The sequence below is a fragment of the Rhizophagus irregularis genome, chromosome 10 (genome assembly GCF_026210795.1).
Source record: "Rhizophagus irregularis chromosome 10, complete sequence".
Taxonomy (NCBI): Eukaryota; Fungi; Glomeromycota; class Glomeromycetes; order Glomerales; family Glomeraceae; genus Rhizophagus; species Rhizophagus irregularis.
The window spans coordinates 1,057,054-1,084,847 of record NC_089438.1 but is presented as its reverse complement, the minus strand read 5'-3'; the positions used below and the strand labels follow the sequence as shown (position 1 = coordinate 1,084,847).

At 26.9% G+C, this 27,794-nt stretch overlaps 3 protein-coding genes across 3 annotated transcripts; 2 read left to right on the top strand and 1 right to left on the bottom strand.

Annotated features, from left to right (window-relative positions):
- Nucleotides 1-3,853: 3,853 nt before the first annotated feature.
- Nucleotides 3,854-4,908, top strand: OCT59_001756 (uncharacterized protein; the record flags this gene model as incomplete). The annotated part of the gene is made up of 4 exons (XM_066144055.1): nt 3,854-3,883; nt 3,952-3,987; nt 4,066-4,177; nt 4,622-4,908. 4 exons carry the CDS (start codon nt 3,854-3,856, stop codon nt 4,906-4,908), a joined length of 465 nt encoding a protein of 154 aa, XP_065995255.1.
- A 2,177-nt stretch (nt 4,909-7,085) lies between these two features.
- On the bottom strand, nt 7,086-7,382 carry OCT59_001755 (uncharacterized protein; the record flags this gene model as incomplete). Its single annotated transcript, XM_066144054.1, has 1 exon — nt 7,086-7,382. The coding sequence occupies one exon, from the start codon at nt 7,380-7,382 to the stop codon at nt 7,086-7,088; it is 297 nt and encodes a 98-aa protein (XP_065995254.1).
- Nucleotides 7,383-10,794: 3,412 nt separating this feature from the next.
- Nucleotides 10,795-12,610, top strand: OCT59_001754 (uncharacterized protein; the record flags this gene model as incomplete). The annotated part of the gene is made up of 4 exons (XM_066144053.1): nt 10,795-10,965; nt 11,340-11,418; nt 11,774-12,493; nt 12,600-12,610. The coding sequence occupies 4 exons, from the start codon at nt 10,795-10,797 to the stop codon at nt 12,608-12,610; spliced, it is 981 nt and encodes a 326-aa protein (XP_065995253.1).
- Between the last annotated feature and the right edge of the window lie 15,184 nt (nt 12,611-27,794).

Here is a 27,794-nt window from a genome sequence, read left to right as displayed (position 1 = left end):
ATTTAAATAACTAGATTGTAAGTAATATATATATAATTTACAATAATTACTTTTATATTATCTTTATATCTAACTAATTAATAATTAATAATACTATAGGGTGTAAGTTATATGATATCTATATTTATATTATTTGTACAATTCAATCTAACTAATTTTTTTATTTAAAAAATTATTAAATAATATAGATGGTAAGTTATTTATTTAATTATATTATTACTTATTGTTATAATATTTACATATAATTTAAACTATCTTTATTTAAACAATTATTAAATAATATAGCGAGTAAGTTATTTATTTAATTCTATTATTACTTTATATTGTTATAATATTTACATATAATTTAAACTATCTAATTTCTTTATTTAAAAAATTATTAAATAATATAGAGCGTAAGTTATTTATTTAATTCTATTATTACTTATGGTTATAATATTTACACATAATTTAATCTATCTAATTTCTTTATTTAAAAAATTATTTTATAGATGGTAAGTTATTTATTTAATTCTATTATTACTTATTGTTATAATATTTACATATAATTTAAACTATCTAATTTCTTTATTTAAAAAATTATTAAATAATATAGCGAGTAAGTTATTTATTTAATTTTATTATTACTTATTGTTATAATATTTACATATAATTTAAATTAACTAATTTCTTTATTTAAAAAATTATTAAATAATATAGAGCGTAAGTTATTTATTTAATTCTATTACTATTACTTATTGTTATAATATTTACATATAATTTAAACTATCTAATTTCTTTATTTATTTAATAGATTGTAAGTTATTTATTTAATTCTATTATTACTTATTGTTATAATATTTACATATAATTTAAACTATCTAATTTCTTTATTTAATAGTTGGTAAGTTATTTATTTAATTCTATTATTACTTATTGTTATAATATTTACATATAATTTAAACTATTTAATTTCTTTATTTAAAAAATTATTTTTGTAATTTATTTTAGTTGGTAAGTCATAAGTTATTTATTTAATTCTATTATTACTTATTGTTATAATATTTACATATAATTTAAACTATCTAATTTCTTTATTTAAAAAATTATTAAATAATATAGAGCGTAAGTTATTTATTTAATTCTATTATTACTTATTGTAATAATATTTACATATAATTTAAACTATCTAATTTCTTTATTCAAAAAATTATTAAATAATATAGGGAGTAAGTTATTTATTTAATTCTATTATTACTTATTGTTATAATATTTACATATAATTTAAACTATCTAATTTCTTTATCTAAAAAATTATTTGTAATTTATTTTAGTTGGTAAGTCAATAATTTATTTATTTAATTCTATTATTACTTATTGTTATAATATTTACATATAATTTAAACTATCTAATTTCTTTATTTAAAAAATTATTAAATAATATAGGGGGTAAGTTATTTATTTAATTCTATTATTACTTATTGTAATAATATTTACATATAATTTAAACTATCTAATTTCTTTATTTAAAAAATTATTAAATAATATAGATGGTAAGTTATTTATTAAATTCTATTATTACTTATTGTAATAATATTTACATATAATTTAAACTATCAAATTTCTTTATTTAAAAAAATTTAGAGCGTAAGTTATTTATTTAATTCTATTATTACTTATTGTTATAATATTTACACATAATTTAATCTATCTAATTTCTTTATTTAAAAAATTATTAAATAATATAGGGGGTAAGTTATTTATTTAATTCTATTATTACTTATTGTTATAATATTTACATATAATTTAAACTATCTAATTTCTTTATTTAAAAAATTATTAAATAATATAGAGCGTAAGTTATTTATTTAATTCTATTATTACTTATTGTTATAATATTTACATATAATTTAAACTATCTAATTTCTTTATTTAAAAAATTATTTTATAGATGGTAAGTTATTTACTATTTAATTCTATTATTACTTATTGTTATAATATTTACATATAATTTAAACTATCTAATTTCTTTATTTATTTAATAGATTGTAAGTTATTTATTTAATATTATTACTTATTGTTATAATATTTACATATAATTTAAACCATCTAATTTCTTTATTTAAAAAATTATTTTATAGATAGTAAGTTATTTATTTTATTCTATTATTACTTATTGTTATAATATTTACATATAATTTAAACTATCTAATTTCTTTATTTAAAAAATTATTTAATAGATAGTAAGTTATTTATTTAATTCTATTATTACTTATTGTTATAATATTTGCATATAATTTAATCTATCTAATTTCTTTATTTAAATAATATAGAGTGTAAGTTATTTATTTAATTCTATTATTACTTATTGTTACAATATTTATATATAATTTAAACTATCTAATTTCTTTATTTAAAAAATTATTAAATAATATAGCGAGTAAGTTATTTATTTAATTCTATTATTACTTATTGTTATAATATTTACATATAATTTAAACTATCTAATTTCTTTATTTAATAGTTCGTAAGTTATTTATTTAATTCTATTATTACTTATTGTTATAATATTTACATATAATTTAAACTATTTAATTTCTTTATTTAAAAAATTATTAAATAATATAGGGCGTAAGTTATTTTTTTAATTCTATTATTACTTATTGTTATAATATTTACATATAATTTAAACTATCTAATTTCTTTATTTAAAAAATTATTTAATAATATAGGGCGTAAGTTATTTTTTTAATTCTATTATTACTTATTGTTATAATATTTACATATAATTTAAACTATCTAATTTCTTTATTAAAAAATTATTAAATAATATAGGGGGTAAGTTATTTATTTAATTCTATTATTACTTATTGTTATAATATTTACATATAATTTAAACTATCTAATTTCTTTATTTAAAAAATTATTTTATAGATGGTAAGTTATTTATTTAATTATATTATTACTTATTGTTACAATATTTACATATAATTTAAGCTATCTAATTTCTTTATTTAAAAAATTATTAAATAATATAGCGAGTAAGTTATTTATTTAATTCTATTATCACTTATTGTTATAATATTTACATATAATTTAAACTATTTAATTTCTTTATTTAAAAAATTATTTTTGTAATTTATTTTAGTTGGTAAGTCATAAGTTATTTATTTAATTCTTATTGTTATAATATTTACATATAATTTAAACTATCTAATTTCTTTATTTATTTAATAGATTGTAAGTTATTTATTTAATTCTATTATTACTTATTGTAATAATATTTACATATAATTTAAACTATCTAATTTCTATATCTAAAAAATTATTTGTAATTTATTTTAGTTGGTAAGTCAATAATTTATTTATTTAATTCTATTATTACTTATTATTATAATATTTACATATAATTTAATCTATCTAATTTCTTTATTTATTTAATAGATCGTAAGTTATAAGTTATTTATTTAATTCTATTATTACTTATTGTTATAATATTTACATATAATTTAATAAACTAACTAATTAAAAATTATTTATGATCTAGCTTGTAAGTATCTTTATTGTTATATATTTTTTAAATATTTATTTGTTAACTTAATTCCTTCATTTGAAAAATATCTGTTACTTTAGTCGGTAAGTTGTAAATCATAGGTTATTATATATATTTATCTAAGAATTAAAACTCATATTACATTAAATTCCTATTTAAATTTTAGAGTAAGTAATAATTTATTTTGTATAAATTATAATACAATCTATAATATAATTTTAATTATTTAAATTTATAGATTTGGGAAAAGTGGAAATATAATTATAAATAGTTTTATTATTGGAAAAAGATTAAGATGGATTCCTTATGACAAATTTAAAAATGTTGTATATCTTAATGAAGGAGGATTTGGTACTATATACAGAGCTATTTGGTTAAAGAATAATGGAGATGAAAAAGTAATTCTTAAATGTCCCAAGAATTTAAATGAAGATTTAAATGAATTTTTAAAAGAAGTATGATAGTATATTATTTTATATTTTTGATTTAAATTAAAATTTATTCACCTTAATAATAATTGTTATCTTTTATAGTGGAAACATCATACAAGTGTTTTTAGTTCAATTGATATTGTAAATGTTTATGGATTCACAAAAGATCCAAATACTTCAAAATATATGGTAGTAGTGGAGTATGCAAATAAAGGTAATTTAAGAGAAAATTTAACAAGAATAGTCAAAAATAATTGGAATCAAAAATTATATATGTTGTATGAAATTATTTCTGGACTTTGTAAAATACATGGAAATAATCTTATTCATTGTGATTTTCATGATGGTAATATTTTAAATCATAATGAAAAGAATAAGGATAAAATTTATGTTAGTGATTTAGGATTATGTCAACCTATAAAATCGGTTTTGGAAGAGTATGATATTTATGGTGTTATACCATTTATGGCTCCTGAAGTTTTAAGAGGCAAATCTTATACTCCAGCTAGTGATATATATAGTTTTTCTATGATTATGTGGGAATTTACATCCGGGGTACCACCATTTAATGATAGAGCACATGATCTTCAACTTAGTTTAAGTATTTGTGAAGGTGAACGACCTGAAATTATTGAAAATACTCCACAATGCTATGTAGATTTAATGAAAAAATGTTGGAATGAAGATCCATTAAACAGGCCATCTGCGTTAAAAGTGTTAAGTATTATTAAAAATTGGATTAACTATCCTGGTAGTTATAAATTCAGTGAAAAATTAAAAAGCAACATTATGGAATTTATAAATGCACCAATTGGGCATAACAATCTTACTACTAAATCTCATCCTAAAGCATATTTTACAAGTCGCTTACTTGATTTTACTAGTAAAAAATTAAATGAAATTCTTGAAAGTGAAAATTTGAATGATTATATGATTAAAGATTAGGTATGCAATATAGTACATATAAAATTTAATCTTGCAAATTATTTATACAAAATTAATTTCATTTTATTATATTAAAACAGATGAAAATTAACCAATTATATGTGTTTTAAAGTCTTTTTTTAAGTGATATTTGATATTATACATTCAACAAAAATGGTTCTTTATTTTATTCTTTTTAGATTTATTTAAACACTAAGGCTAGAGTAGTAAAATGTTTTACAAGTTTCTTAAGTTTGTAATTTAAATAATTTTTTTTTTTTAGCTTATGTATTTATATTCACTTTTTTTATTATTACTTAGAATTATTTAAACATTAGGACTAGGTAGTAAATATTTTACAAGTTTCTTAGTTTGTAATTTAAATAAATCTTTTTTTTTATTTTAAAACTTTTCCAATTATGAGATATAAATTATCAAAATAATAATTTAAGGCTATTATTATTTGGTAACCCAGTTAATGGTGACCCACCTCATATGTGATTTTTAATTTTTTCAATATTTTATTTTTTCAATATTTATTTTTTTAATTAGTATTCTTAATACTTTTATTTTACATGTAAAAAATTGAGAAATTTTTAATAATAAACAAACAAATCAATGAATAAACAAATAAATGAGCAAACAATAAATGAATGAATAAATATATGAATAAAAGCATGAATAAAACAAACAAAACTATTAAATATAAGAAATGACCACAATTTGTATACATTTTATTGAAAATTTAACATGTATATGCTATAATTGATTACCATATATTGTATGAAATAACATATGGGTAGGATGGTCAGTCATGGTCAGTCATTGGTCAGTCATAACTGGTCAAGAACCTTTGACCAACTGACTGCTATGGCTGACCATTTGACTGACTGCCTGACCGACTGTTTGACTGACCATTTGATTGATAATGTTTTCGCAATGTTTTTATTAAGACAATTAAAAAAATGTGCAAAAACTTTTTTTTTTTAATAAAAAACAATTAAAAAAATGTTGCGAAAAACGTTTTTTAATTAAATTACTAATAAAAAACATCAATTAAATTACTAATAAAAAACGTTTTCGCAATGTTTTTTATTAAAATAATTAAAAACATTTGCGAAAAACATTATTTTTATTAAATTATTAATAAAAAATGTTTTCACAACGTTTTCTATTAAAATAATTAAAAATTCATACATTTTTTTAATTGCCTTAATAAAAACATTGAGAAAACATTATTGGTCAAATGGTCGGTCAAATGGTCAGTCAGAAGTCTTAAACAACCAATATCAGTCACGGTCATGACCGGTCATACTAATCGGTTAATGACTGTGACTGTTGCCATCCCTACATATGGGCTAATTGGATTCATTTCACTAAGTAATAATTAGGTAATAAATTGAGGAATATATTTTATTTTTATTTTATTTTTATTTTTAAAATATAGACATGACTGGGGTCCAACAATACATAAGAACAATTCTAAACTAAAAGTCTACTAAATTCTAAGCTAATGATAAAACCCAACTTCTTGGGAGAGCCCGGAGTTGCCTTGCCTGTTATTCTTTAGAAAGACAAACGGGCATAGCCTTATGTTGTGATAATACAATCAAACAAAAAAAAAAAGAATTTATATGATCCGTATTTTTCTTTCAACTAGGAGAGTTGCTACCTGTAAATATTGTCATAGGTGGAATGTTTAACACTATTTTAAATTGTAAAAAGAGAAAAAGAAAAAAAAATAATAAATTGTTTAAAAATGTATCTAAAATACTAAATACGGTCAAAATAAAATGTAAACACGATTCAATACATTAATTTGAAGACCTAAATTACTAGGGAATCGAAATAATAAACAACTAGTAAAAATAAAGTAAAATTCTAAACCAATGGTCAATGGCTCCAAAAATAAGGAGTCGTCTTAATCAAAAAGAAAAGTGGACTTCAATGTCCTAATTGTTGTTAATACAATCAACTTTAAGGAGGGGCCTACTGGAAACCATTAGGTACCGGAAACCCGTGTGAATTATATTTGGTGGCTTAATTTTTCCCATTGAAAAGATCTAACAATACAATTGGTAAATGGGGAGATGATGATTTAATATTCTCTGCTGACTCTTTGTCTTTTGAATCAGCCGTTGTGTATTCATCAGATGATGAAGATACCTCATTAAAACTTTGAGGTGATGAAAAAAGTGTCAGTTTGGTTGAAGAAGGGGATTTTCCAACTCGAAAAAGTCAAATATCGTAATCGGTATTTGTGTAGGTGTTATAACTGTCATTCCTAACAAGTCAGGAGGAGAACCTTTCTGTGTGAAAAGGTCAGGTAATATCATAATTGGTAAAGGAGAGGTGGGAGGTGGTTCATTATTTTTTGAAGGTCCTGCTATGGCCGGGTGTGTGGGGATGGAAGTCTTCCAACTCATGTTGGACAGGTGAGTTTGAGCTGAATCAAAACTTGCAACTGAAGAAATGTCGGCATCAGAAAAACACATTGGTTGTGAAGAGGATGCCAGGTGTGAGTATAGCGTACATGATTAAACATTTCACGACAATGTTCAAATTTATGCATAAAAGCATTATGTTCATAATATTTTTTGAGCATTGGTATAGTATGTCTATCCCGTGGGTCGGGCGTATCTGTATTATCAAAATATGTTGATGGAGGGGTAAATATCAATGTTCGTGTTTAACTACGGGTAAAGAGGGGTCAACCTTCTGGGTCGAAGAATCATCCAATCGGTTGATCTTAGTACTGTGAATGGATATAGGAAAAGAGTAATTTTCTCTACGAGGATTATTTTCTTTATATTTCAAATGTTTGATAGGTGAATTAATATGTTGAAGGTAAAAAAAAAGAAATTTTTTTTGATTAGCTGCGGCTAAGCGATCATTAACTTGATCAGCGTTCGCCAAATGTGATTTGTCGTGGTTAAAAGTATTTCTACAATGTCGTTCGAATCTTTCATGTTGTTTACTGAAAGAGGTAGATTTGATCAGAGTATTGTGTCTAAGATTTGATAGTCATTTGAAATACATCTCGCAAATATCTGTATTTTCAATTAATTTATGGCCATAATGCACGTATTTGACATTATATGAAGTTCCTTGTCATTTGGAGAAAACATGTTTCTTTGTTTTTATTGAAGATTTGTTAAAAAAATGTGAGGCGTGTCGGCCTTTTGATGTTGTTGAGGTCGGAAGTGAGTCCAGTTTGGTAATATTTTTCACGTTAGTGAAAAGGTTGAGAAATGTGCCTGAATGATAATCAATACAGGCTCGTCGATAGTATGACATAACATAAAGGCAAGGGACAGTACAAATATTTGTGCCGTCATTAGTCCCAGTATTAGAGTGGGGGTGTGAGCATGGTAAAAATATACCAAAATGAAAATGATAATGTTTATAACTAAAATTAAAAAAAGTTTTAGTCGAAGTATTGCGGCATAATTGTGAATCGCCATGTGATTTAATTAGATTAATTCTATCTAATAATTTTAATCGAATATTAAAGATTAAAGTATTTTTGTTGAGTATGATGAGAGATTACTCGCTGATGTAAAAAAAAATGGCATAATATCATACTAATTTGAAATTTTGTGTTAGGGATACGACTCGTGGATTTATAACAAATCGGGGATGATTTCATGTGAAAATCATTTGTGTGTATTTTAAGGTGAATATTAGTGGTGCATTGTTGAGGATCGGCAAGTTCAAAAAGAAACTTTTTAACCTCCTGAAATTGTAAATCTTGTTATGCTCTACCCGATTGAGACGGGTCACGTGAAATTCTTTGAAAGAAATTTCAAAATCGAAACTCTCAAGTTGAGTGTGTGAACGTTTTGAGGATGACATATCATAGTCAAAGGGTGAGTAAAGTGTAAAAAAAACTACAGTCCTTAGGTTGGTGTGAAGTGAAAAGGGCTTTCCATTAACAGCCCGCTATGGGCCTCTTCTCTGCTGCTTAAGCAGTGAAGAAATAAGGTAAATATTTGGGTACTGCGGATTTTTAATAAAAAAACGGAAAAGGAGAGAGTTTTTTTTTTTTTTTTTTTTTTTTTTTTTTTTTTTATTGAGGAATATATTACTAATATCATGTGATTCAATCATTTTAGCTAAGAATATCATGTGAAATAAAAAATTTGTCTAGTTACGAAAAAAATACTTCTTTTGAAAAAATATGATACTTCTGATTTCGTTAAGTTTTAATTGCAACAATTGAACTAGGATTAATCCCAAATATAAAAACAGACTGAATAGAACAAAATTTAATATAATATATAAAACATGCTTTGAAAACAATTCTTTATCAGAACTTCAAAAGTTTTGCATATAAACAATAAAGTAAAATCTGAATTTGTCAATTCTTTATTTATTTGAGTATTTTTGTGTTCCAGTTTATACTGACCAATAAATTGCTTAATCTATATCTTTTGATCCCATTTTCCCATTTTCAGTTTCGTACATCAAAGCAAGATTATATTAAGCCACTTATATTATTTGCTAAATCTGCAGCTTTTTGGTATATTCCAAATGCTTTTTTCCTACTAAAATCTGTTCTAATTCCCTTCTATAGCAATTCCCTAAGTTATTCATCCATATGAATCTCCTAAATCTGCTGATTTTGATATACAGTAATTCAAATGAGTTCCAATTTCTTTTCTACAACAACAGCCTAAATTATTTATTCCCTAAATTAACTGCTTTATGAATACTTTTTGTGTATTGACATCAGTTCCCATGGCAACATCCTAAGTTACTTATCCTATTTGAATTTTCTAAATCTGCCGCCTTAAATGCCTTTTGTTAATTAATATCAGTTCCAATTCCTTTTCATAATAATAACCTAAATAATTAATTCCACAGGCTGATTCTAGACAATTCAAAAGCACTTGTTCTATAGTCCAATAATACACATATAAGTAAAGTTGTGCTACATTATTTTCCAAATCTGCAAGTTTTTTGAAAAATTTGAATTACTTAATTATTTAATAACCAAATATAGATTTTATTTGTTTATTCTTACCTTCATTTAATTTCTCATAAATAAGACTAACCAATTTATCAACCAAAATGCTTAAATCAATTGATGTCATATTCATCTCATATAATAGATTAATATTGATTTATTGCCATTATTTGAATCAACTCACTTTGAGAATTTACTATTACAATTTGTTTTCATAATAATTTCTTTTAATTTCGCAACTATTTGATCTATTTGATCTATAGTTGACCTAGCTATTATCTAAATACAATTTTTTTTAAATCAATATTTTATTATTATTTTAATATTAAATAATTATCAAATTGATAAATGTATAAATATATTAAAGTTGATATATTTTATACCAATTTTAATTGATTAATTTATTTTATTTTATTAATAAATAGTTTTAGAATTATAATATATTAATTTTTATTTAAATCGAAAAAAAAAAAAATTAATTGTAAGATAAGAAAAATAAAATAAAAGAATATAAGAAGTTATCGGAAAAAGTTTTCTTTAGCCAGTCTAAACAAAAAACAACAAAGGTTACACAAGATGATAAACAAAGTTACACGCGTAATAAGAATAGAAGGGAGGGAAAAATGCCAAGATCTGGGCAATCTCTACAAGAATAATCAGGATAACAACACATCCTCAACACAATACACAAGTGACGGACGGTCATAACAACATAAACAAAAAGGATGTTTAGTGGGTGGTGGAGAAGATATACACCCAGAAACAAATGAACTAACGATTGAAGAGGGGACTTTCAAAAGGATCAAGACAACATAGAAGAAGTAGTCGAAGTCTTGACAAACGAAGAAAGTGTTAACAAATTCTTAGCAAGACAAAGGCTAAGATTTGTTAAGGGAAAGTTGAATGATCAAGAGACAAAAAATTCAATATTTTTAGAAATGCACATTGCAGCACATAATATAGATTGGATTGCTAGTGTCCCGTCTATACAGAAACTTCATAATTTATTGGAATTTATTAAAGAAAACAATATCAACATTATGGCTATATTAGAAACAAATATAGGCTATCGTCAGGAATATTTTATAAACCAGGACATTAAGTCAAAGGTTTATTCAATAATTTTCAGTAAACGTGATCAAAAAACTAAAGGATCGGGAATGGCACTTGTGATTCATAACAAATGGATAAAACATTATTACTCAGTAGTATGCATATCCCATATATTTTAGTAGTTAAATTTTTATTCATACAAAGAGAAATATGGGTCTGGTCAATATACGCCGCTCCTAACAATCAAAACATGAGAAAAAATTTGATTGACGAATTGAAAATAGCTATGGAGGGACATGACTGATCAGTTCACAACACCGTAGTGCTGCACGTTGTATTAGGGGATTTCAATGACACAATTAATAATAGGATAGATCGATCGTCCAGTACTGGACAACCAGGATCTCAATTTCTAATACAACTATCGCAGTTAGGTCTTTATGATGTGTGTAGAATTCTTTATCCAGATGCAGAATTATTCATATATGAGAAATGGGATAAAAATAAATGTAAGACAGGTCCTATCTCAAAATCGAGGATTGATCAAATCTGGATCACACATGAACCCGATGTGATTCCAGTAGAGTTTTCAGTGCATTCATCATAGATGGTCACAAACAGTCATCATAGTATAATTTCAACAACGCTAAACATATCAGGATTCATTAAGAACAATTTCCGGCATTGTGTCCCAGATCAATTACAGGATAGTTTTAGGAGATAAACACCAAAATAAACATATAGTAGATTTTAGTAAAATAACCAATATGCAATGGAAAAATTTTACCGAAACTTTAGATAGAGAAATAGAAGTATAGGACTTCCAACAACTAATAGATGGATTTAATTATGAAATACAATTAGGGGACGAAAAGGACACTGATAGAGAAGAAATAAAACGAAGATTCAATGAACTTTGGGATAATGTTATGAGCGCTATATCTATAGCGATAAACATAGAGCTTCCCATGAAAGTAGTTAAATATCTAGGAAGTCGCAATATAAGACATAAATTATCATTTGCAGATAAAACTATGCGACATACTACTAAATTGGAAAGTTTAATTAGGAAAATATGTAAAGATCAGGATTTCCTTATTGCTAAATATGCCTATTGGATAGATTATTGGTTGAATAGATTTAATAAATATAATGATGATTACAGAAGGAAAGAATACGATAAATTCATAGATAAGCATGAGGAACTTATTATTCCTACACATGACCTTTTTAGTGACATATGGATTAATAATGTTAAAGGTGTAGTTAAACAAAGAATCAAAATAGACAAAAATTATTTACAAGCACAACGTTTAAGCAAGATCCAAGAGAGCATAGAAAAACGATGCAACATTATTCACTCGGATATTCCTAAGTGGCTGTTTTCCACACAGGATGCTGTTAAGGAACATATCATTATTGATCGAGCAGTAATTTCTAACAAAAATGAAAGTGTTAGATTAGCAATTGATCCTGATACAATTAGAACCCATGCAAAAGATACTTTTGCAGGAATTTTACAAAAACGTAATACCAAATCGATAGAACAGGATGTTTTCTGGAGCAATATATATAGGCCAAAAGGTGAATTCACTGAGTGTATGGCTAATTTGATGGATGAGATAACTAAGGTTGCTTGTCTAAACCTCTTCAAAATCCTACGATTAGTTTTGTCAAAATTTTACTATAGATTTATTATAGTTTCGGCAGAGTTTTGGCAGTTTCGGCATTTATAATAAGTTTCGGCAGTTTCGCCTTTCTCCAAAGTTTCGCCAGTTTTTTAATATAACTTTAATATAGTTTCAGCAGAATTTCGCTTTTCGGCGAAACACCATCTTGTTTAAACCCCTAGGTTTCGGCAAGCAACCTTAGAGATAACGTTAGAAGAATGGCAGCGAACACTTAAATTGGTAAACACGAACTCAGCACCAGGTCCCTCAGGCATTGAATACGCTATAATAAAACATATTTCAGACAAATCTAGCTCCATTATATTAAAGGTCATTAATTTGTCTTTGAAATTAGGAATCATGCCAGACCAATGGAAACAATCGCTCATTCATCCGATTCCGAAACTGCAGAAATTTGATTATATTTTGGCCAACACGTGTCCCATAGCATTGTTAGATAACATCAGAAAATCCGTAACCAAATTATTGACAAATCGATTAAGTACAATTTTGACAAATAATAAAGTATTACGCAGATTAAATTGTTGCGGTCTAAAAGGAGAAGACACAGCAATACCGTTACGTTTAATAAATGATATAATAGAAGATGCAAGGGAGAATGGACAAGAACTTTGGGTGGTAATCCAGGATATGATAAAAGCATACAATTCAGTTAGCTTGGAGAGTTTACAACTAGCACTAAGAAGGCTAGACATACCAGAAAAATTCATTTTATGGATTACAGGATTATTCAAAAATAGACAAATGAGCGTAATAACAGCATTTGGCCCTAGTCCAACCTTTATAAGGGGAGATGGTATTGATCAGGGTGATGCGATCTCACCTCTTCTCTGGAGAATTTTTTACGATTCTTTACTTGTAGCTATTCAACAAGCATGCAATCAGCAACAAGGGTATGAAATGGTGAATACGTGGCCCTCAGACGTTCAGGATTGATCAACATGGCAACAATATAGACTAAGAGTACCAGTTATAGCCTATATGGATGATACAAGCTATTTGGATAGTTCAGGAGATAAAATTCAGGCATCAATTAATATAGCCACACAATTCTATTATTTCCATGATGTAGATATAAATGGAAAAAAATCTGAGCTGATGGTAATAAATCCTAAATTACCTAGAGATGAGTTATATATCACTATTGGACGTGACAACTCAAAGGTTCAAGCTACAGATAAAGAGATACGGTATTTAGGATGTTATTTTTCTTCTTCTAATTCAAGGAAAAGATCCATTAAAAGACTCCAAGATATAATTGAAAGATTTTTGAATCCTATTAGAAGAAAACGCATTACAGTAGGACATATTGCGTACCTTATTAATCATGTTCTTATTCCAAGAGTAGTATATGTAGCCCAATTAATGACATTATCAGAAAATGAATGGAATATTTTATTTACTCCAGTGATTAAATTAGTTAAGCAGATATGTGAGTTGCCTAAAAGCTATCCAACATCAGCATTATATCATAGATACATTTTAGGGATTAATAACCCATAGGATCAAATATGCGCAAATCAGATCACTGCTTTTATATATCTAATAAATAGTAATTCACTGGCATCTAGATCTATAATGATAAGATGTAGGGCTGCACAGTTGCGATTGGCCATACATGATAAGATTTTTGAACATGAATCAGGATTATTATTTCTAGGACATCAAGAAGCAAAGTCAAATCTAAGCCTATACAATATTATTATAGCCCAGAAATTGAATATTATCATACAACAAGATTACATAAATAGGACAATATGGACCATCAATGGTGGAAATATGCCCATTAGAGAAATATTTATAACACATAGATGTCTCAATTTATTACGAAAAATTGGAACTTCAAATTTATATCCACTTATATATGCTAGCCAATTAATATTACCTTCTGGACATACTATGAGTTGGCGTGTTATCGTTTCATTGCAGGGCTATCAGCCAAAGGACGCATAGCCAAATGGTTTCAATTATTAACCCGATGGATCAAGGGAATATTAGCACCGGAAATGCCTAGACATTTCTTGTTTAATTTCCTGAGTAATATATTACAACCAGTATCAGAAGACAAGCGAAAACACCCATATGTTATAATAAAAGATAAAAACAATGAAGTTTCAATAGGATTTGTTAAGAAAAGAATACATATAAAGAAAAATGGGAAAAAAATTGAATGTTTAATCATAGAAGTTTGCAATATGGAAATATGTTTAGATAACCCTCAAAAAGCAATCATTCAGAAACAGAAATGTCCAAAAATAATTACAATAACCCAACATAATGCATTAGTATTACCAATTTTTATTCGATTGTCAACAGGTGCAACCACACATGTCAACTGGTATTATATAGTGGAATCGCTAAATAGAGCCAAAAATATTTCAGCAAATATTGATATACAACAATTGGAAAAAACACCTACAATTAATTTGAATGGAGACAATTTAGGCCTATGGATTAATCGATGGATAGAACAAGATACACTTAAACAAGAACTTACAGATATAAGACATCAGTTAAAGTCATTGAAAAATATTGAATATTATACAGATGGATCACTAGCTAATCAAATTATAAATAATAATGATCTTTCACATATAACAGATAATACTACTGTGGATTTAGGAGCAGCATTCTATATAAACAATGAATTAGGAGAATTTTCAGTATACTCATGTCTATCTTTATGGCTATCATCAACCAGGGCAGAAATAGTAGCTATTTTCTTAGCATTGTTAACAGCACCAGAAAATTCCAATGTAACTATTTATACAGACAGCTTAGGTGCTATAAACTCAATTATTCAGCTTTTAATTCAACAACTAGAACATGGCTTAAAAAGACTAATAACTTAATCATTATTAAAATAATTATGTTGATCAGAGAAGCAGCTATAAATTTAAAGTTGGTTAAAATAAAGGGTCATAGTGGCATAACAGGCAATGATATAGCTAACAAATTAGCAAAGAAAGGCTAATGTGGAAACAATTTATTTAGGAATAATGTAGATTTTATTAATAATATATTATCTTACTTTCCTGTTTTTATAGTAGATAATCCTATTGAAGTTAATATTAGAAGATTTATTTTGAAAATATTAGCTACAGGTGAAGCTACTGAATGGTCATTATTAAAAAATAATCAGGAATTATGTTATAGGAATAATAATCAGATAGACTGGAAAGTTACTTGGCTTATCTTCCATTATTGCAAGGGATTTCACTGTATTAGCATGCAACTTAACTATTTATGGACCTTTATCACTAGTCGAAAAAGGAATATTCGGCCTTAATACAATTTGGCCTATATTTGACTAGAATTAATAAAATTCAACTTCAATTAGTAAAGATCTATGATTAGACATATATTCAATCTAGTTGAATTATGTTAATCAAACATTACACATTACGTGATACGCGTATTAAAATAAAAGTTTAAAAAAGAATGATCCTTTTTTAAACTTTTTTAATTTTCTTCCTTCCCTCCCTGCCCTTTCCTTTCCTTCGTTCCCCTTTTCCTTCGTCCCAGTTTCTCTTCTTCTTCTTTTCCTCCCTTCGTTCTCCTTTCCCTTCCTTCGCTTTTCCCTTCCTTACCCTTTTTCCTTTCCTTTCGTCACTTATCTCTTTCGAAGGTATACATATACCTTCAAATATTTACTTCTTTTAACGAAACATTTTACTGACATTTTCATTTTTTTCTTTTTTAGATTCAAGACGCCCATTTAAAAGGCTCGGGTGGGCTTCCGAAGTACAGAAACCCCAAAGATTCGTAAGTATGAATTCTTTGGAGTTTTTTTTATTTTTTTTAATATGAATGGTTACTAACTGTTCTTTTTTTACTTTTTTTTAGATTCGGCCGTTCAGGTGGGCTTCCAAAGTATGGAAAAACCAAGTTTCGTAAGTACAAAACTTGGTTTATTTTTATTTTTATTTTTTAATTTAGTATGAACGGTTACTAACCATTTTTTTTTTACTTTTTTTTAGGTTCGGCCATTCAGGTGGGCTTCCAAAGTATGGAAAAATCAAGTTTCGTAAGTACGAAACTTGGTTTATTTTTTTTTATTTTTTAATTTAGTATGAACGGTTACTAACTGTTTTTTTTTTACTTTTTTTTAGGTTCAGCCGTTCGGGTGGGCTTCCGAAGTATGGAAAAATCAAGTTTTGTAAGTACAAAACTTGGTTTATTTATTTTTATTTTTTAATTTAATATGAACGGTTACTCACCGTTTTTTTTTACTTTTTTTTTAGGTTTGGCCGCTCAGGTGGGCTTCCGAAGTATAGAAACCCCAAAGATTCATAAGTACGAATTCTTTGGATTTTTTTTTTATATTTTTAATATGAATGGTTACTAACCGTTCTTTTTTTACTTTTTTTTTAGGTTCAGCCGTTTGGATGGGCTTCCAAAGTATAGAAACCCCAAAGATTCATAAGTATGAATTCTTTGGAGTTTTTTTTTTATATTTTTAATATAAACAGTTAATACTAACCATTCTTTTTTATTTTTCTTTTTTAAGTTTAGCTCTCAGATGACTTCTGAAAAATGGAAAAAACTAAGTTTCGTAAGTTTGAAACTTGGTTATTTTTTTTGTTTATTTTTAATATTATGAACGGTTATTAATAACTGTTTTTTTTTCTTTTTTTTTAGGATCGGATGTTCCGAAAGATGGGAAAATTCCAAGATTCGTAAGAATCTTGGATTTTTTTTTATTTTTTTAAAAAAATATTACAAACAGTTACTAATACCCATTCTTTTATTTTTTATAGATTTGGGTGGGCTTTCATGTTCTGAAGAATGGGAAAATTCCAAAGATTTGTAAGAATCTTGGATTTTTTTTTATTTTTTAAAAAAATATTATGAACGGTTACTAATAACCGTTCTTTTCTATTTTTTAGGATCTGGTGGGTTTCTGAAAAAAGGAAAACCAAGAAACCAAGATTCATAAGTAAGTATGAATCTTGGTTTAATTTTTTTGTTTTTTTTTAATATATGAACGGTTCTAACCGTTCTTTTCTTTTTTTTTAGGATCTGGCAGGCTTCCGAAGAATGGAAAACCAAGAAACTAAGATTCGTAAGTAAGTACGAATCTTAGTTCTTTTTTTTTTGTTTTTTTTTAATATATGAACGGTTTACTAATAACCGTTCTTTTCTTTTTTTTAGGATCGGGTGGGTTTCTGAAGAACGAAACCCAAAAATTCGTAAGTACAAATCTTTAATCTTTTTTTTATTTATTATTATTATGAATGGTTTACTAACCATTCTTTCTTTTTTTTTTATAGGTTCAGGTGGGCTTCCGAAGAACGAAAACCCAAAGATTCATAAGTACAAATCTTTAATCTTTTTTTTATTTTTATTTTTTTTTTATCATTTTGGAACGGTTTACTAACCGTTCCTTTCTTTTTTTATAGGTTCAGGTGGGCTTTTGTGTGGAAAAACCAAGATTCGTAAGTACGAATCTTGGTTTAATTTTTTTAATTTTCTTTTTTTTAATATTAATGAACGGTTACTAATAACCGTTCTTTCTTTTTTTTAGGATCGGGTGGAGTGGACTTCTGATTTTCAGGAAAAGAAGAACCAAGATTCATAAGTACGAATCTTGGTTTATTTTTTTTTAATTTTTTTTTTAATATTACGAACGGTTACTAATAGGAATGCCAACGGTCAGTTCAGTTCAGTTTCAGTTTTAAAACCGCGGTTTTCAGCTGAAACCGAACTGACCGCAAAACCAACCGATAAAACCAAATTGCAAAACCGATCGCAAAATTACTGCAAAATTGAATGAACTAATGTTAGAAGTGTTAATTATAATTTTATTTGATAATATTCCTTAAAATTATAATTTTTTTTACGATAATAATGTCAATTTTGCGATTTTTTTCAGTGGAACGAAAAATCATGTGATTGACGTGTAAAAAATTTTCCTATTATTTCAAAAATAAGAATACTATATATATAAATAAACACCAAAATCATAATTTTTAATAATATTCTCAATATAATTAATGAAAGAAACATTTTTTTCTTTTGGAATATATGATTAACTGATCAGTTTTTTTGTCAGTTTTTTTTATATATAAAACCGACGGTTAACCGGTCGGTCTTAGACTGAAACCGAACCGTAACCGAACCGATAAAAACTGGTTATAATCGGTTATAACTGACCTTTTGGCATCCCTAGTTACTAATAACCGTTCTTTCTTTTTTTTTAGGATCGGGTGGGCTTCTGACCTTTGGGAAAAGAGGAACCAAGATTCGTAAGTACGAATCTTGGTTTATTTTTTTGATTTTTTTTTTTTAATATTAATGAACGGTTACTAATAACCGTTCTTTCTTTTTTTTTAGGCTTCGGGTTGGCTTCCGATCTTTGGAAAAGTGGAACCAAGATTCGTAAGTACGAATCTTGGTTTATTTTTTTTGATTTTTTTTTTAATATTATTATAAACGGTTACTAATAACCATTCTTTTCTTTTCTTTTTAGATCTCGGGTGTCTCAGATGTCTTCTGAAGAACAGAAAAAACCAAAGATTCGTAAGTAAGTACGAATCTTGGTTTTTTTTCTTATTTTTTTTTAATATTATGAACGGTTACTAACCGTTGTCACCCACGTCTGCTACCCGTGAGTAAACACAATCTCTTATTTCACTTTATTTTTCGTTATTTCGCTTGGTTTAGATTTCTATTTTTCTTTTAACTTCTCGCTTTCTCTCTCATATATTCGTAATATCTCTTCTTTCAGATACTACCTCTCATTCATAATATTCCCAAAATATTATTCTTTATGTAATATTTATTCTTTCAACAAGAGGTCATTTTCATGGGGAGCTTGACATACTTTTGAAAGATCTTTTAAGTGGAAGTTATTGTAAAAAAAAAAATGACCAGTGATGGGAGACGAAAAGGAGTGATAGAAAGATGAAGAGGAGTGATGGGAGACAAAAAGGAACGATGGGAGACGAAAAAGGGTGATGGAAAGATGAAGAGGAATGATGGGAGGTAAAAAGAAGTGTTTGGAGACGAAAAGGAGTGATGGGAGACAAAAAGAAGTGATAGGAGGCGAAAAAGAGTGATGGGAGACGAAAGGAGTGATGGGAGACGAAAGGGAGTAATGGAAAGTTGAAGAGAGATGAAAGGAGTGATGGACCTAATAAAAAACGTTTTTGCGACGTTTTTTGTTAAAATAATTAAAAACGTTTGTGAAAACCATTTTTTTTATAAAATTATTATTAAAGAAACAGTTTCGCAATGTTTTCTATTAAAACAATTAAAAAATGTTGCGAAACTGTTTTTTTTATTAATAAAAAATGTTTTCACAACATTTTTTTTGTTAAAATAATTAAAAAATGTTTCAAAATATTTTTTTATTAATCACTTATTACATGTTAACACAACATTCTTTAAAAAATAAAAAATTTTTTTTTTTGTGTTATAATGAATTGTGAATTTGCGGTTGAAGTGTTTTTTTTTAAATTTAGTGAATAAAAATGATCAACAAAATTAAAATTCTACCAAAAAACCTACAATTTGATGGTTAAACTTAATATGACATAAAAGTACCACAGGAAGCTCTAAATCACAAAATTGTGGTTTAAGAATTCTGTCCCTATCCTGTCCTGTCCTGTCCTGTCCTGTCCTGTCTTGTCTTGTCCTGTCCTGTCTAGTACTATTAATAAGTACTATAATACTTCCGGAAAAAAATTGTGCAGATCATGCCCATATTTTGATAATGACAAACTAACATTGGCCGATCAAATTGCTAATACCAAAAATAGGATCAACAAATTTTCATACCAAATCTAATCTGATCAGCAAATTGAATTCCAAATTTATTTTTGTTTTTCATTTAAACATTATAATGGTGTTAAATATTACCACTTTACTTCTTATAAACTGCGAGAGTTCTCCTAACTTCTTATTATATTTCATACAATGAAATGAGAATAACTCCCTTTTCATTACTTTTCTGGACTTAATATTATAATATTAATTAATTCTCAAGCGTACAATGAGCATATTCAAGATAACTTTTAATAATTAATATTTATTTTATTAATTTTGAGTCAAAAACTGACTGCGGAATTCCTAACGAATCCCACCTATATTTATACATTTTTAAGAAAATTATTTCTACTATTTCTAACTTTTCTACTAATAAAAATTTAAGAACAATAAGAAAATAAAGATGTATTATCATATGACTATCTCGTGACTAAACTAAACTAAACTATAAATATTATTTTATCGGTTAATTATTTATCCTTCGGCTAATTATTTATCCATCAGTTAATTATTTATCCTTGTTCCATTCGGTCTTTTATTCATCCGCTCACGTGATTATCCTGATTTCTCGGGTTACAGCTATCCCTCCAAAAAAAATTTGAGTCCCATCAAATTCTAATTATAACTTCAAAACTTGACCTGTCAATATATTCCTTCAATAATTCTCCATTTATTGGCGTTTTCTGTATTCTTCCCTCCATAGTTTTAATTTTATAAGATCCTTTAGAAATTATTTCATGTATATAATATGGTCCTTTCCATTTTTCTTCTAGTTTTCCAGACCATTGTTTTTCTTTTGCTGCATCATAATATAGTACTTTATCCCCTATTTGAAAATTCTTTTTCATCTTATATTTCTTGTCATGATATTTCTTCTGTTTTTCTTGAGATTTCTCTATATTTTCTTTAGCTTGGCTTCTAATGTTCGGTATATCTTCCATTAAACTATTAACTCTTTGTGTTATTGTAACATTTTCATCTTCTAAATTTAATAATGTCTTCATCTCCCTTCCATATATTAGATATCCTTGTTTTAACTTGGTCGAATTATTCTTCTTTGTTCTATATGCAAATAAAACTCCTGGTACTTTTAAATCCCAATCTTTAATGTTATTCAATTTTGCTAATGATTCACATAGTGTCTTGTTGAATCTTTCTATTAATCCATTCATCTTCGGGTGATAAGGTGTCAAAAAATTGTGTTTTATCTGAAATTCCTTCATTAATAGTTCTACTAATTTATTATTGAAGTGACTTCCCCTATCACTTAATATCTTCTTTGGACATCCATGTTTACATATTATATCTTCATAAATAAATCTTGCAATTTCTTTAGCATCTGCTATTTCTAAAGCTCTAGCTTCTGGCCATTTCGTAAAATAATCCATAGCCGTAACTATGTATCTATTATTTCTTTCTGTTATTGGTAATGGTCCCACAACATCTATCCCAATTTGATAAAATGGTTCTTTAACTTTAATTACATTTAATTCATGTTTTCCAATCGGTCTTCCTCTTCTTTGACAACTATCACATGATTTAACATATATTTCTATATCTTATTTCATTCCTTTCCAATAATATTTCTCTTTAACTCTTTCATGTGTTGCATCTATTCCAAAATGTCCAGATAATTCATGGTCGTGTGCAATATACATTAATCCTTCAAACTCATATTTTCTTATTACTCTCAATTCTCTATTATCCTTTACTCTATATAACAAACCATCTTTTATTCTATAATGTTGTTCATTATCTATATTTTTGATTATCTCATTATATTTATCTTCTTCCATTAATTAGTATATCTTCTATTTCTTCTTCGAAAGGTAAAATAAACCTAATATTTTTATCTTCAAATAACACGCAGTGATAATTCGTATTCCTGTGTATAATGTAAATATATATTCCTATTCCAATATTTTCAGTAGTCATTTTATTTTTCCAATAACTTTTCGACTCGTTTATATACTTTTTTCCAACTTTTGTCATCGTTTTTAATTTTAATTCTCTTATATTTCCCTTTATTCTCATAAATATTCTGATGCTCTTTAAACATTTTCACCATATCCATATATTCCTCTTCGTTCAACGTTTTATATGATGTTTTATGTCCTTCATTACTCTTCTTAGTTTCTCTTCCAATATAATTATTCCAACATTCTTTATTCTCTAAGAAAATTATTACCGCATTATCTATAATGTCTTTATATTTAAATATCTCTTTCTCCATTTTATGATTCCCATATGGAGTAATATATCTTCTGTCAAAACTTTTGGTCTTTTGATAAAAATATTCACAATATGGTGACTTGTCTAATATTATAATATCTTCATCTGTAAATTCAACTATTCTCCTGTTAATTTCTTCCACAACTTGTTTTCTAAATAACCATTCATATTCTTTTGAAGGTTCTTTGAATCTGCTATCATCATTTCTTCTTCTTTTAAACTTATTAAATATTATTTTTAAATCATCCTTTTCTTCTAGTCGTTTGATCATATTTTCTACTACAGTAGACTTTCCTGTACCATCTGGTCCATCTACGATAACAACTTGTGGTTTATTCTTTCTTCCTAGTTTCCTTAATAATTCTTTCTCTGTTTTCTCCTCTAAATTCAGAAGTATTGCTTCTTTGTTGGTAAAATATTTAACATCATCCTATTTTCCTTTAAATCTTTTAGCTTCATACCATTTATTTTCAAATTTAACATATTTCAGCTTTTTCTCTTTATTATACTCCATTTTCATTATTTCTTGATCTGAGCTTTCAACGTCCCTTTTTATAACCTTTTCCTCAAATTTTAATCTTGATAATGCATCTGCATTCTTATTTTCTTTACCACTTCTATGTATTACTTCAAAATCATACTGTTGTAACTCCATTACCCATCTCGCTCTTCTTCCTGTAGGTACTTTAGCATTCATTAATCCTTTTAGTGCAGAATGATCTGTTATAACTGTAAATTTTCTTCCTGCTAAAAACTTATGGAAATATTTAATTCCCCAAAATATTGCTAAACACTCTAATTCTGTTATTGCATAATTCTTTTCTGCTCCAACTAAACTTCTACTGGCATAAGCTATCACAAATTCTTTATTTTCCTCATTTTTCTGAGATAATACTGCTCCTAATCTCTCTCCCGATGCATCTGTTATTAATATAAACTCCTTTTCAAAATTCGGGTAATCCAATACTGGTTTTTCCATTAATCTTATTTTCAATTCTTCAAATGCTTCTTGTTGTCTCTCTGTCCATTCAAATGGTATATCCTTCTTAATTAAGTGATATAAAGGTTTTGCTATTCTTGCAAAATTCTTTATAAATCTCCTATAATATGAACACAATCCTAAAAATGATCTTACTTGTGTAACAGTTTCTGGTATCTTTATTTCTTTAATCTTCTCCACTTTCTTTACATCTGGTTTTAAACCATCTCTTCCAACTATATGTCCTAAAAATTCTATATTTCGTTCACCAAACTTACATTTCTTTAACTTTACAATCAGATTGTTTTCTCTTAATTTACTCAACACTTTATCAATATGTTCCACATGTTCTTCAAAATTTTTCGAATAAATCATTATATCATCTAAATATACTATTACAAATTCTCCAATATATTTAAGGTTGCTTGTCTAAACCTCTTCAAAATCCTACGATTAGTTTCGTCAAAATTTTACTATAGATTTATTATAGTTTCGGCAGAGTTTCGGCAGTTTCGGCATTTATAATAAGTTTTGGCAGTTTCGCCATTCTCCAAAGTTTCGCCAGTTTTTTAATATAACTTTAATATAGTTTCGGCAGAATTTCACTTTTCGGCGAAACGCCATCTTGCCTAAACCCCTAGGTTTCGGCAAGCAACCTTAAATATATTCTTTTAATATTTCATCCATTAATCTCTGAAATGTTCCTGGTGCATTCTTTAAACCGAATGGCATAACATTATATTCAAATAACCCTTGCAAACATATAAATGCTGTCTTTTCTCTGTCCTCTTCTGCCATTTCTACTTGATGATATCCTGCTGCTAAATCTAAACTTGTGAACCATCTTGCTGTTCTATATTTTTCTAATAATTCATCTATTCTTGGTAATGGGTATGCGTCTGACTTAGTTACATTATTCAATTTCCTATAATCAATGCAAAATCTATAATTTCCTGTTTTCTTTCCTGCTAGTATTACTGGAGACGCCCATGGACTCCATGATTTTCTAATTTTTCCCATTTTTAATGACTGTTCAATTTCTTTCTTTATAAACTTTCCTTTTTCTTCAGTCTCCTTATATCTTTTCTGTGCTATCGGTTCCTGACCTTCCCTAATTTCAATTTTATGTTTAACAGTATTTACTTTTCCCAATTTTTCTTCATCATATTCAAATATTTCTTCGTAACTTTTAATTATCTTTATTATATCATCTTTTCTTTTACCTGTTACTTCTCCCAAATTTATCTTTTTATCAAACTTTTCCCATTTAATTTCATTTTTGCCATTTTCATTTATCATTTTAAAATTTATTTGTAGTTTTATTTCTTATTATTATCTTAACAATTTTACATTTTTGAAACAATTTTAACCCTTTTTATATAATTTAATCCTCATTTTCACTAGATATTTCACTAACATCAGATGAGCTTTCTTCGCTCAAACTTTCACTATCTTCTTGAGACTCATTTTCTTTTACTACTTCCTTTTCTTTTATTACTTCTTTTACTGTATATAACTTCTTTTCTTCTTCTTGTTCATAATCAGATTCTTCCGATTCTTCTATTCATTTAATATACCATACAGGTATATCTATTATTTCTTTATCATTTTCTAATTCTAATACCTTTTCCTTATAATTAATATTTGCGTTCCATTTATTTAATAAATCATTTCCTATAATCATTTCTCTCTGTTTTGAGTCTATTACATCTAATGTTACTGGTATTACTAATTCTTTATAAACTTCTATTTCCGTATTAACTTTTCCTAATGAAGCAATTTTTCCTCCATCTGCTAATGTACATGTGATATTACTTTTTTCTTTTATTGGTATATCTAACTCTTTTCTTAATTTCTCCGTTATTACACTTATTGCTGCTCCTGAATCTATTACAACTTCGATTTCCTTATTATTTACTATAAACTGTGTTTTCATTGCCGTCGTAACTTCTTTTTCTCTGATTATTTCAGTCTTTTTTACCTCCGAGTGTAGTCACTCCGTTTTATCTCCTTTTCTTATCATTTTCTTTATCATTCTTCCTTGTTGTTCCACAATATTAAGTAGATTTCCATAATCTACTGGATCTTTTGATTTAACTCCTATAATTTTATCTTCTCTTGGTCTACGTTTTCCTCCTGCTTCTTTCCATCTATTTATTCCTTCCATTGTGTCATAATATTCTCCTCTCTTTTTACTCCATTTATATCTTTTTGGAATATTCGTATTATCTGGTCCTACTGGTCTATCATACATTGGTTACTCATCTCCCACATATTCTTCCATTGGAACTTCTCTTCTATTTCTATATTTATATTCTTCCTTTCCCCTTTCCGCAATTTCTTTATCTAAGTCCAGTTTTCCAAAGACCTTCCATCCTTGCACAGGATTTAATCTATTACTTCTTCTTCTTTCTTGTACTGGGTTGTCTTTTTCATACAAATCACGATTGTAACTATACAATTGCGAATTATCATGTTCGTTATTCTCATGGTCGTAATCATCATCTGATTCTTCGCTTTCGTGGTCATAATCTTCTTCATGGTCTTCCATATTCATTAAATTAACTCTTCTCTCATTTCTCCTAATATTATTTCCTAATGGACATCTAGTCGCAAAATGACCTCTTCTATTACACCTAAAACAAGTTATTTCATCATAATTAATCGGTGCTCTATTATTTCTTCTCTGATTCAATTGGTCTTTATTTCCATTATTATTCAACTCCCTTTCCATATTTCGTACTTGTTTTTCTAATTTGGCAATTCTCATTTTCTCTAATTTTTCCACTAACTTGTCTTCATAATTCTCATTTAATGGTTTATTATATCTGACATTCGTTCCAACATTCCGTTCTTCAATACGTTCTTTTCCAATCTCTGGATAAACTCTATCTGGTATATTTCCTGCTTTTCTAAATAATTCATTTCTTGTTTCTTCTTTCCTTCTTGCTATATTTATTGCATCATTTAAATTTCCTGGGTTCTGTCTTCTAACTTGGTACCCTACTGTTGCTTCTAGTCCTTCAATATAAAAATCTACTTGATATTCATCAGCTAATGCATGACCTCTTGTCGCTACTCTTAATACTTGTCTAAATCTTCTCGTATAATCTTCAACACTTTCATTTATTCCTTGTTTAGTTTTTCTCAATTCTAACATTTTTCTTCTTCTAACATCTTCTCTGGTAAACCTTCTTTTAATTCTATGTTTCAAATCATTATCATCATCTGCATCTGCCCAATTCCTTAAATGACCTGCATTCGTTTCTTTCATTTCATTATACCATTGTGCTGCTGCTCCTCTTAAATGTGCTGCTGTATATGCCGCTTGTTTTTCACCATTAGCTCCTGCTGCTTTCCCAATTGCCGTAAATGCTACTTCAAATTGTCTAATCCAATCACTAATATCTTCTTCTTCTTATCCATAAAATAATGGTATATTAATTATTCCTCCAGCTTCATTTCCTGCATTTTCAATCCTATCTACTAAGTGTGCTCCTGCCCCTATTACTGCATCCAAAGTATTAGGTGGATATCCTAAAGCATTCTCAAATATTCTTTTCATTTGATCTGCAGTCGCCATATTCAACAATATATTCTCTTGAAATAAATCCTGTAAGTTGTAGTCGGATAGTTCACTTTCTGTATCAGAATTTTCAATATCAGAATCTTTAATATTCAACGAATTATTCGAATCTGAATTTTGACTTAAGCCAAAACCTTCTGTATTTATAATATTTTCATCATTATTTTCGACTTCGTTTTCATTGAAGTCTTCGGAATTTCCTTCCCAAATCTCGTATTCTTCCGGATCTAATATTTCTCCAATCTTTTCTGAATCATTTGTATCCTTTTCTTCTTCATTGTTTTCCTCTGTCTCTATTTGTTCCTTTAAATATTTATCTAATATTTCTTTTATGACTCCTTCTAATTCATTCTTATTTTCTTGGAATAACTTTATAAACTTCCAATTTAAGATTTCTCCATCTGTATAACCCATATTTATCATTCGTAATATTTCTCCTTCCGTTACTTCAACTTCTGCTCCTTCACATATTTTCTGTATTCTTTTTACTCTTAGTTCTGCTTCACTAACATCATTCTCCTCTCTCTCAGAGCAACTTTTACATATTTCTCCTGTAAATTCTTTATCGTATTTTACTGCTTCTTTCTTTAGTATCATTTTGTTACATAACGGACATTCTGTGGCATT